The 12248-nt window shown below is 48.6% G+C and overlaps 1 protein-coding gene across 1 annotated transcript; it reads left to right on the top strand.

Moving 5' to 3' along the window:
- The first annotated feature begins 2 nt into the window (after nucleotides 1–2).
- On the top strand, nucleotides 3–10895 carry Mrpl21 (mitochondrial ribosomal protein L21). The gene is made up of 7 exons (XM_027408788.2): nucleotides 3–159; nucleotides 1840–1897; nucleotides 3181–3266; nucleotides 4735–4898; nucleotides 5530–5582; nucleotides 6519–6622; nucleotides 9092–10895. Exons 1-7 carry the CDS (start codon nucleotides 60–62, stop codon nucleotides 9154–9156), a joined length of 630 nt encoding a protein of 209 aa, XP_027264589.1. The 5' UTR covers nucleotides 3–59; the 3' UTR covers nucleotides 9157–10895.
- The last annotated feature ends 1353 nt before the right edge of the window (nucleotides 10896–12248 follow it).

The following is a 12248-nucleotide window of genomic DNA, read 5'->3' as shown; positions in this document are numbered from 1 at the left end:
ATAATGAGTCAACGCACGAGGTTTGCGCAGCTTCCGCTTCCGGTTGTGACTGTAGGAAAATGGCGGCGTCCATAGCGGCCTCGGCGTTGCCAGGCGCTTTCGGGCGGCTGGTGTCTGTATGTAGCCGCAGCATCCTGGCACCGTCGGGACCCGGAGCTGGTGAGACCAGGGAGTCCTGGGGAGGGAGGAAACAGGAGCGAAACGGTGCGCTTGCCGTGTGCCGCACGTGTGTCGCCTTGGTGCCTGGTGTGTTGGTTGCGTGCGTCGTAAATATTGCACGGGATTTGCGTTACGAGAACCTGGGATGAGAACGCGGTTCCTTCAAGCACCCTTAAACTTCAGTGTAGGTCCTATATTAAAAAGGCGCAAACAGGCTCAGAGAAATACCACTCAGAGCCATGCAGAGGGGACTTAAGAGAGAAGCGATTCAGAAGCCGCTATATAGGGAGGGTTTCAACGCCCGACCGTGAACATTTGACCTCGGGCTGCTAGCCACCCTCGGATCTGAAAAATGACGTTGAAGGAAGGAGTGAGTGGTTTTGATGTTAGGGTCGTAGACCATGGGATGAACCATCTTGAAACATAACTAGTAACTGAGTGATGTGTCTTTAGTTTTGTTGGCCGGACTTTTTGGTTTGAGTATGTGTTGTGCGAAGGTGTGCAAGTGGGTGCACTTGCCTGTGTGCAGACTAGATGACGGTGTCAGGTGAACACTGCTTGTCTTTACCTTTTCTTTTTCTTTCTTCCTTCCTTCCTTTTAAAAGAGTTATTTTGATATTCATTTGTGTGTGGGGGGTGTCTTATATGTGCATTTTAGTGAAGGTGCTTTTGGTGTCCCCAAGAGGGGATCAGATATTAATCCCATAGATTTGAGGAGAATAACCACCAACCCAAATCATCAGGGACAAATTAATTAAAGCAAGCTTTTTTAAAAAAAAAAATTCATGTACACAGCTGCTTCCCCCTAAGACTGGGTTCAAGAGGTCAGCATTGGACATGGGTGAGATAAGGGTTTGTATAGTTCAGGAGTAGGGAGTTTACAAATGGAGGTATAGGCAGGAAAATAGGTTGGGTTACAGAAACAAAACATAAGCATAAAGAGTTGGCTATAATAACCTTCTGAAACAAAGACATGATTGCAAGGTAGTCATAACAAGGTAGTCGGTTATAACAAGGTGGTCTAACAACAGGGGGTCATAATAACCTTTTTTGAAATAGAGCCATGATTGCCATTTCCTGGAACAGGCAGTACAGAACCATTTGTAGTTAAGGTTATTAGTGGGGCATAGCCCGATCCGTGAAAAACAAATTTAATCGTAAATATGACTGAACCTAGTTTGTCTTTACTATAAGCTAGCTTTCACACCTAAGATGGAGTCAGGCTGGTTTATCACAGATCCCCGGAACTGGAGTTACAGGCAGTTGTAAGCTGTCATGCAGGTGCTAGGAACCAAACTTCACCCTCTATGAGAGTGCTTAACCACTGACCATCCCTCTAGCTCCTCCCCACCTTATTTCTAAAGGTTTCTCACTAAACTTGGATCTGGCCCTTTTGGTTAGATTAGCTAGTCAACAAGCCCCTGAGATCCCTTTGTCTCTACTCACAGTACTGGAGTAACAAATGGGTGTTGCTGTGCCTGGGTTTTTATTTTAACGCTGGTGATCTGAACTCAGGTTTTCACACTGTGTAGCAGGCACTTTACCCACTGAGCCATGACCAGTTCTCACCTGAACTTTTTTAGAGGCAGATTGTGATACAGTAGGTTAAACCAGACACCAGCAACAGATCTGTGCATTTCATCACAGTAACTACCCACCATGTTTCTCTTGTTCCTACAGCCGCCCTCCGGTCTGCTTCTCAAAGATTCAATTCACAGAGCACTTCGTATCCACAAGGGTAATGATACCAATATATTGGTTTGGTGATTTTTTCCATTGTCTATAGAAATGTTACTTCCAAGTTCAGACTTCTCAAGCTGGGTGGTGGTGGCACACAGCTTTAATCTCAGCACTTAGAAGGCAGAGGCAGGCAGCTTGAGTTCGAGGCCAGCCTGGTCTACAAAGCAAATTCTAGGACAACCAAGGCTACACAGAGAAGCCCCGTGAAAAACAAACAAACAAACAAAAAACAAAATACTTCTCTAAATTAGAAGCTGAGTATGATGGCAGACTTGGTGGCACCAGCCTTTAATCTCAGTACTTGGGAAGTAGAGGCAGATGGATCTCTGTGAGTTTGAGGCCAACCTGATCTACATAGCAAGTTCCAGAACAGCCAGAGCTACATAATAGAGACCCTGTCTTTAAAACAAAACAATTAACAAAAAATTCTCCACATTTTGATGAGGTTGTATGGGGCTATAGCTCAGTGATAGCATGTTTGCCCAACATACTTGAGGCCTTGGGTTCCTCCTCCAGAACAAATGTGTATACATACATACATAGTAGTACAATTCTGTCCCGAACAGAAATAATGCATGCATGTATAAGTTACATACACACATATCTCCAGAACAGCATCTGACATATAGGTTTGGCCAAAAACTGTACGTAAATCTGCTGGGTGGATATTCTCAGCAGCATAAACCTCTTTGAGACTCAAAAGGACAAATTATAAAACAGAGTCTGAAAACATGAAGAACCCTCAAGTGCCATTTCACTGAGTGGCCTGTTCTTCCAATTCTGCCATGACTTGCTCAGCCCTCCTGCCAGACTCCATTTTCCCAGCTCCCTCTTTCCGTGTTCTTCATTTGACTCCATCCTGCACAGTCACTGAACCTAACGTCACTCACAACAGAGATTCAGAGAACAGATCCTTCTAGCTACTCCTGCTCCCTCAAGGTCACTGCCTGGCCACAGAACATGGAATTCATGTTCCTAGAGACTAAGAAGGGAATGAGGGAGAGTGTCCATTCTTTGCAGATGTGTGCAGAGTCATCCTGTGTGCTTGTTAATGGCGTAGGCAGGCAAGGCTTGGGTCTGAAGTCTGCACATGCCCCTGGAGACAGAAAGGTTGGAACTCCTATGATAGCCATCTAGAGCCAGCATTAGTGTTGTGAGTCTCATATCTCTCCATAACAAGCTTGTGCACTCATACCCTCTGACATCACACAACTATTCCTTCAGCACTTGAAACTGTCTTTCGTGTGCATGTGATATGAGTTTATGAAATGGCTTTTACAGATACGTTCCTAAGACCTCCCTGAGCTCACCACCCTGGGAAGAAGTGGTTCTGCCAGACCCTGTTGAAGAGACCAGACATCACACAGGTAAGACTTTGCAGGGGCCAGGCAGGGTGGCCTTTGTAGCCCTAGCATTTGGGAGGCCCAGGCAGAAGGATTACTGAGAGTTTGGGTCCAGCCTAGACTCAATCTCAAAAACCAAAACAAAAAGGGAAATGTACGGATAGCACCTAGTGTCCACGCTCATGAGCCATTGAGGTAATCATTGCCATGGAGCAAGGTGCCGGGTTTCTGAATGCTCTGAACAACAGCACATGTAAGCCCAGCATTTAAGGTGTACCGTCCCTTGGTAAACAGCCCTCCAGCATCTGCCACAAAGCAGCCAGGTGATGGAGGTGGGGAGGTGCACCTGTATCTCCAGCTATATCATATGTCAGTATACACCTGGCATCCCAGCACTCAGAATCACAAGTTCATGTCCAGCCTGAGCTAAGTGCCAGGAAAGGCAGCACAGCTGTGCCAGCCATAGATTCATATTTGAGTTTCCCAGAGTTCGAAGTTCCCATTGTTGTGGTCAATCTTCTGGCATTTAAAATACGGTTTAAGATGCTGTTCAAGATAAATATAGTCCTACCTAGGGGTCTGTGGGCTTGGTGGGAGGACTCCCACCATTATCAGAATCCTTGAATATCACGCCCTGATGTGGAACAGCAAAGTGTTTGTGTATAGCCTGTACAGGCCCTACCTGTCCTCTCTAGGGCACATCTGTCGCTGAGCTATGTGCTCACTCCACTACACTGTTCAGGGTACCACCACAGGAGAGGTCTGTGTGTGTTTGGTGCATGCACAAGTTTTGTTTTGATTTTTGTTGTTTTCTGAATATTTTCGATTTTGTGCTTAGCCAATTCTGTGGATGTTGACCCTAAGGACACTGAAGGTTCTTCCTCATCGAGCCTTATCAGTGATCCCAGGAGCTGCTTCTGGCCTCGATCTGTCTCTAGGGCAGGAATTGTCATGTCCTCTGTGTCTAGCCCTTGGCCTAGGGGTGGGGCTCAGTGCTCAGTGGGTGCCATTCAGGGCAAAATTGAGGGTTAGGGTACTGTGACTTGAGCCATTGCTGCAGTGTTGATGGGAAGCAGAGAAGGAGTGGGGGTGGGGCTTCCAGCTCAGAGAGATAGAATTCTGGCTCCTCAGGCTGCAGGACTGGTCTTTCACTTCTCAGACTGCATACAACTCACCCTAGAGTGTAACCCAGGCTAGACTCAAACTCACTGCAATCCTCCTGCTCCAGCCTCCCAAATACTGGATTATAGGCATGTACCATTCCTGCTCAGTTTGTCCACTGGTTCTTGGTTTTTTTGTTTGTTTTTTTTTTTTAAAGCAAAACAAGGTGAGGGTTCTGCCCCAGAACTGCAGAAGTGATACTCCCTGCCAGCCTAACCTTAACCCACCTATTCGGTGGGTAAACAGGCCTGGATGGACTGCAGGGAGTACCCCTCACAAGTAGATGGCCAGCTGCCTGTCCAGTGGGTGATTGCCATGTCCTTTCCTGCAGAGGTTGTGAGGAAGGTGAATGAGCTGATTGCCACAGGCCAGTATGGCCGGCTCTTTGCTGTAGTGCACTTTGCCAGCCACCAATGGAAGGTGACCTCGGAGGACCTGATTCTAATTGAAAATGAGTTGGACATCAAGTGTGGAGAGAGGATCCGGCTGGAGAAGGTGAATGCAGGTTATTTTGTGAACTCAGGGACTTAGGCACCAGATGTGCATCACTGAGAGGATTTTTATTTTTTTTTCATCCCAGCCACACTGGATGGGGAGTAGGATCAGTGCAGGGCAGAGCAAAAGGGAAACGGGGCTGGTGGAGGGCAAGAAGGCCGAACTGTGCCTCCATTGAATTTTCAATCACTGACAAAAAAAAACACCATTTGAGCTCAGAGTGAGATTTGTTGCACCTGCTGGTACAGGGAGGCTGGGAGGTTCCAGCAGGATGCTGCTGTGAGGACAACATGATGGCACCCAGAGCAGAGAGTTAGTCTTATTCTAACCATTTTATTTTTATTTGAGACAAGGTCTCCTGTATCTCAGGCTAGCCTCAAATTTGCTGTGTAGACAGACCTAACTACTCCTGATCCTCCAGCATCTACCTCTCCAGTGGGTGGTGGGGGTCAGAGAACAGCTTGCAGAGGTCACTTATCTCCCTCCCCTGTGGGCCCTGGGCCTTTCTGTGTTTTCAGTTTCCTGTGCAGTTAGTTTCAGCATGTGAGCATCACCCACTCCCTGCTCCCAATGGTTTCTGTGACCTTGGTGAGGAGCCAGGGATTAAATATGCTACATTTTATCCTCTCAGGTCCTGCTGGTCGGGGCAGACAACTTCACACTTCTGGGCAAGCCACTCCTCGGGTAATGAGCTGCTTAACACTGGGCTTGGAGCAGGGCCTGTGCTGATGCACAGACGGGACATGGTGTGGTCGGGCCCATTGGGGACTATCACACATCACTGTGAGAGCTAAACGTAACACCTTCCTGTACCATTCTGGAGGGTGTTTGCTGTCCATGGAACATCCAGTGAGGTGGCTGGTCAATCACTAATCCACTACAGTGCAGCCTTTCTTTTATTATATTTTGGTCTTTCAAGACAGGGTCACTCTTGTGTAATAGCCCTGGCTGTCCTGGAACTCACTAGGTAGACCAGGCTGGTCTTGAACTCACGGAGTTCCATCTGCCTCTGCCTCCTAGGTGTTGGCATTAAAAGCCTGTGCCACCATAGACAGCAGCCAGTGTAGCCTTTCAGATCATCTTAAGGCTGGTGGTTTGGCTCAGGGATAGAGTGCCACCTGTTAAGCTTGAGGCCCTGGGTTTTTATCTCAACATTGCAAACAAAATTTAAAAAAATAAAGTTTTCTTTGTTGTCTTTTTGAGAAAGTTTAACTGTGTAGCACCCATTAGACTGAAACTCACAATGTATACTAGACTGACCTTGAATTTATGGCCATCCTCCTGCCTCTGACTCCCAAGCACTAGGAGGCCATACCTGACTAAAAGATTTTTTTTTTAAATACTCTTCATTATGCTTTAATGTTTACAGTTAATAAACCAGATGTGTGGCATATGTCTGTTGTCCTACACAGGAAACAGAGGCAGGAGGATCAGAAGGACAGAGTTGCTCCTTGCATATAAAGGGAGTTCAAAGTCAGTCTGGGCAACGTTAGACCCCATTGCAAAACCAGGACTTCTCTGGGGACTTCACCAGGGTGTGAATAAAGCTGGAAGCAATCAAGGAGAGGTACATTGTCAGTGCACTGTCAAGTTGTCATAGTTTCTTTTCCTTTTTTCTAGAAAGGATCTTGTACGTGTTGAAGCCACAGTCATTGAAAAGACAGAATCATGGCCCAAAATCAACATGAAATTTAGGAAAAGGAAAAACTTCAGAAAGAAAAACAGTAAGTGCAAGACAGTGTGTTGTGGTCCCGTGCCCCTAGCACATGGTGGTTGTTGCCTGTGATCACATGGTGGTTGTTGCCTGTGATCCCTGCCAAGTAGCTGGGCAAGGCCAGGGTAATGTCATCCCCAATAGTCATGCCAGTGTTGTGTGGGGTAAGGACCCAGGACTGCTCAAATTGCCCCAATGTGACATGCACACCACACAGCAGCTGTAAACCAGCATGGCACCCATGGCACCTTGAGACACGGGAAGACAGCAGTGGTATTTGGGGTTATCTTGGAAAACTGGAAGTAACTTCCACATGAGCCAGATATAGTTCACATTCCATGGCACAGGTCGGGCTTAGGTGGTAACAGGATAGAAAGCTCCTGGCATTAAGCTTTGTGCTGTTGGCATGTGTGTTTGTGCATGTGACATCACAGATAATTCAAAGGGAAACATGATTAGATGCTCAGGAACAGGTCCATGACCTCTGCAGGAAGTGGGGGGAGGGAGCCAACTGTTCTCCTTTGAAGTCATTTTGTCACTAGGCTATTGTGGGAATTACCAATACGGAGCCAGGTAAAAATACAAGGGAATTTATTAAGGAAAAGCTTTACTTACAGAGCGACCTAGCCAGCCAGCGGGGCAGCAGTAAGTACAGCAAGCAGAAGAGGAAACGGAAGAAGGGGCCTTCCACATGCACGCCCCTCACTCTTAAACCTTCCCTACATCACCCTGACCACGCCCGAAGCAGGCATGGTCAGGCACACCTGTAGCCAGCCCCTAGCGGGCGTGGTTATGGTTTCCCCTACACTAGGCAATCTGCATTCTCCCTTCTCGATGATGCTGCATTAGCCCTTGAGGAATGCTGCATGTGTCATGGAGACGCCAAGTACAAACATCCTCTCAGTGGTCAAGGCCATGGCCAGCTGGCTGAGTTTTAAGGAGTAAAGGAGCTTTTAGACAGAGGATCGGGTTCATCTGAAGGCTGTAACCAGAGGGTGCTGCAGAAGGCCTGCAGCCAGTGTGAGGAGAGAGGCTGAGACTAGCTTGGGGGTATTCGGGGTTGAAGCCACAGTGCCTAGTACCAATGGGAGAAGGCTGCAGGCTGGGCCCTCAGCATCAGCAAGAGCTGCCCCAGAGCTGCTGTGGCAGGAGCTGTGCAGGTGACAGGACAGAGCAAAGACCAGCTCTCCCACAGGAAGATTTAGTCTGTCCGTGTCTACCCCTACCCCCACCCCCACCCGGCCCCAGATGGTAGCAGTGGCCGTTGTGAAACAGTGCTAAGGAGGAGTGGTGCCATTCATGAGGCTGCTGACCTCAGTGAGGACAGGGTGGAGTCTGAGGGTGACTGCACAGGGCACTGCTTTCCCTTGGGGGTGGGGTAGGGGCAAGATGGTGGTTGGCTTGGCTAGGCAAGAATCTTCTGTGGTGGTGGAAGTCATGGGAAGGCAGTGCCAGGTAGCCGAGGCCAGGTGGACAAGTCATTCTCTCTTCTCTGGAGGAAGGGGGGCTCCTAAGCAGAAGTTCAGGGTAGCCTCAGTGCACATACTACTATCCTCTCAACCCTGGGGGGGGGGCTAAGTATTAGTCCTTAATAGGTGTGACCCATCCCCTGTTACCTGCTTTGATCTGATGTAGACATTTGACAATATCCTCAAAGCAGTAGGTGGTCCATGGCAGATAGAGGGCTACAGAACACCAATCCATACAGGGCAGAAGGGCCCCAAGAGCAGGGCCTAGGATCGTGGAGTGGCTGCAGAGTCTGTCTCTGAGAGTGTCACAGCAGAAGATGGGGCCAGGCACAGTGCTCACGCTTTTGTTTCCAGCATTGAGGAGGCCGAATCAAAGATCCCAGCCAGACTGGGCAACACAGCAATATCCTGTCTCAAGCCAAGCCCAGACCAGTGAGATGGCTTGGCACCTAAAGACACTTGCCAACCCTAGAACCCATGGTAGAAGGAGGGAACTGATTTCACCCAAGTTGACATCTGACCTACACACACACACACACACACACACACACACACACACACACACACTAAATGAAATAAAAAATGTTTTTGATCAGCTCCCTCCCTGCACCCCTCCTCCCCCAAAAAACAGTAGCAGTGGCGGTTGTGAAGTGTTCCTAGGCAGTGGGATGTAGTCTCATATACTCACCCCAGTCAGGAGCACCAGGAGGTAAGAGAGAGCCTCGCCCATCCCTGTTTCTCAAAGTGAGTAGGTCCATCCTACCCTTGAAGCCTTAAGGTCAGTGTGGCTATGGGAACAGACCCTTGACCATAGGCTGCTGGGTTTCCAGCATCTGCAACTGTAGGTGGAGCCCATGACGTGAGTGAGGTTGTCAGTACACATCAAGTAAATAGAGTGGGGGCAAAAGACATGGCCAGGGGCCAGGCAGAATGCACTGTTGGGGTGAGCTGGTCCCCAGCTGCCTATGAAGGAGATGAGGCCCAGCCTGTGACAAGGTTCTCTTTTTCAGTCATCGTGAACCCACAGACCGTCCTCCGGATTAACACCATTGAGATTGTGCCTCGTTTGCTGTGACCACAGATATCTAAGAAGGATAAAAATAAGCTCGGGTCTGCACTCAGGACACTGAGGCAGGGAATCACAAGTTCCAGGCCAGGTTGGGCTACACAGCAAGACCCAGTTTGATAATAAAAACAAAGTATTTTATAGGAGACTGAGCCAATTCATGCCTGATTATTAGTGGACATCAGCCATGTCTGAACATCCATCACCCTGAGCCAGATCAACAAGCCTGGAGACAATGACTGACCAGATCTCACTCCAACCCTGGCGAAGCTGGCTGCTTGGACAGATGGGAATGGTGTTCTTAGCAGAAGGGACACTGATACCTGGAAGGGGCAGGGCAAGACCAGGAGTGGGTGACCAGAACAGCTGCTGGGAGTGGGCATGTGACTCAGGTGGCAGAGCACTTCCCTAGCATGCAGAAAGCCCTGGGTTCCATCCTTCACTCTCAGGCTGAGGCAGGGGGATCACAATTTCAAGGTCATCCTCAGCTGCATAGTAAGTCCTGGGCCAGCCTGAGCTACGCAACCCTGTCTCGAAAGGAAGGAAGTTGCTCCAGAGTGGAAAGCTGCAACTGCCTAAGTGATCTGCGCTGAGTGTCAGCTGCTGTCCTTTTGCTTCCATGGCTCCATCAGGCAGAGGTCACAATACAGGGTGGTCAGTGTTCCAGCAGCCCCAGGATGGAGGAGGGCACAGTGTCTACTGGAGACAGGGCAGAGGGCAGAGGGCGGGGCAGAAGGGAGCTCTGATCCTGGGAAGAGTTTGGGACTCCAGGACCGTGACCCTGTGAGTCAGACCCACCTTGGGAAGGACCACCAGGAAGATCACTCAGGTTCTAAGGACCACAGCCAGAAGCCTGGAGTCAGGGAGAAGCCACAGGCCATCCATAGGAACTGCCAGTCTCCCAGTGACAACAACCTCATTTTCCCCAGCTGCCCTAAGGAATCACCCTCAGATTTTCAGTTTTTGAAACACAGAATCACTATGTAGCCCAGGCTGACCCTGAACTTGAAGCAATCCTCTGTCCCAGTCTTCTCAGTGCTGGGATTACATGTGTGCACCACCACTCCCAGGGTGGGGCTTTTGGATTGGGTAGGAGGGAGTTGCCCTGCAGGCTCTGGCCAGGTTCCCTTGCAGCTTCTTCTGTATGCAGCAGGGGGCAGCGCCTGCCTCCACTGGGATCACTGGGATCACTGGGATCACTGGTGTGCGTGCACAAGAACACAATATTGTTGCAGTGCTGGGATGGAACGCAGAGCTTCATGTATACTAGGCAAGCGCTCTACCAACTGAGCTACATCTCCAGCGCTGTTTGTTGTTTGTTTGTGGTCTTAAATTTTATTACTAGTGCATCTGTGTCCAAGATTGAATGGAAGTGTCTGAGTACACATGACAAGGCCCCATCTCACCAGCTTGTTTGTCCATTTTTTAAGACAACCCCTTGCAGACTGGTGGGATGGCTCAGTAGGTAGTGGCTTGCCACCAAGCCTGCTAACCTGAATTCAATCTCTCAGACACTGATTCTGGCAAATTGTCCTCTGAGCTCCAAAGTTAAATGTGATTTAAAAGTTTTATTTATTTATGTATACATGTGAGTTTATATGTACCACCTGTGTGAAGGAGATCAGAGGAGTTACTGGGTCCTTGGACCTGGAGTTATAGAAGTTGTGAGTTGTCCTGTGTGTGCTGGAAACCAGCCCCTGGTCCTCCACAAGAACAATAAACACCCCTCTCCCCTATTTTTCAAGACAGATTTTTCTCTTGTGTAGCCCTGACTGTCTGGAATTCATTTTGTAGCCCAGGCTGGCCTTGAACTCACAGGGATCTTCCTGCCTCCACCTCCCGAGTTGGGATTAAAGGTGAGTGCCTTTGCCACCTGGAGCGTAGCAAATACTCTTAACTGCTAAGCTATCTCTCCAGCCTCAATAAATGCAATTTTAAAACAAGCCTATAATCCTAATACTTAGAAAGTGGAAGCAAAAATATTAGAAGTTAAAGGCCAGCTTTGACTTTGTGGCTACAGGAAACCCTGTCTCAAAAATAAATAGAGCCAGGCATAGTGGCTTTAATACTAGTCCTCGGGAAGCAGAAGCAGATGGGGCTGTGTGTTCCAGACCAGCCTGGTCTACATAGCAACCTATCTCAAAAACAATTAAATTGAATTTAAAAAAAAAAATCACCAATTCCATTCTACCAGCGAGCCAGAAGTGACCCTCATGAACAAGTTGAACACCATCTCCAGTAAAACTTGGCTGTCTGTGAGGTCCCAGGTCACTCAGGAAGGTCATGTCAGGCAAGGCTACTGAACCAGAGTAGTGGGAAAGACTCTAGCTTGTGTCTATAGGCACCCACTTGAGCCTGACTCTCAAAGCACTCCCTGTGTATGCTGTACTGTGACAGTAGCAAGGTTCATGGTAGCCACAGGACTGACAAGAGCTGTCCCAGATGCCACAGGACTTCAACTCTCCTTTGTATGTGGCTCTGGGGATTGAGCTTATAACAGCAGAAGCTGTGTCTTTTCCTCCAGTGTATCCACACCCCAGACTGGCAGCAACTCACCAAGATAACATGTAAATTAGAAGGTGCCATGCCCTTTGACCCACATCCAGGACAAGCACCACCCTGTCCCTTGATGGCTCAGCAGCTCCAAGTGCAGCTGCCTAAGGCCTAGCAATATGTCACCTTCCACCTCTTCCATCTAGGTGAGGGAGGGGGTCCTGGAGGTCCAAGAACACAGGTATGGGAACCACCAACCAGGCTGCTGGTGAATGCTAATGGCTGGCAGCATCTTACCACATTGTCTCAGGAAATGATTTCTGAGCAAAGGTCATTGTGTCATTTTAAAGTAAAAGCATGGGGCTAGGGAGACGGCTCAGTCAGAACCCTGCCTGTCACACAACCAAAAGGGTCTGTTGGAATCCCCAGCATCTACATGAAAAGTTGGGTGCTACCCCAACAACCTGAGTTCCATCCCTAGGCCCACCGAGTTGTTTTCTGACCTCTGCAAGCATGCTGTGTCACACATGTGCCAATCACACACACACACACACACACAGTAAATAAGTAAGTAAATATATGTGATTAAAAAAAAAAGCTTGGCATGA

This window comes from Cricetulus griseus, chromosome 3 (genome assembly GCF_003668045.3).
Source record: "Cricetulus griseus strain 17A/GY chromosome 3, alternate assembly CriGri-PICRH-1.0, whole genome shotgun sequence".
Taxonomy (NCBI): domain Eukaryota; kingdom Metazoa; phylum Chordata; class Mammalia; order Rodentia; family Cricetidae; genus Cricetulus; species Cricetulus griseus.
Note: the sequence above shows the minus strand (reverse complement) of the source record. Positions and strands in the feature narration are given on the sequence as shown.

Excerpts from the sequence above, each read along its gene's own strand:
- Mrpl21 (XM_027408788.2), top strand. The coding sequence starts at position 60 with ATGGCGGCGTCCATAGCGGCCTCGGCGTTGCCAGGCGCTTTCGGGCGG. Across the intron at positions 3,267-4,734 it reads AGAGACCAGACATCACACAG|AGGTTGTGAGGAAGGTGAAT; the intron begins GTAAGACTTTGC and ends CCTTTCCTGCAG. Across the intron at positions 4,899-5,529 it reads AGAGGATCCGGCTGGAGAAG|GTCCTGCTGGTCGGGGCAGA; the intron begins GTGAATGCAGGT and ends TTATCCTCTCAG.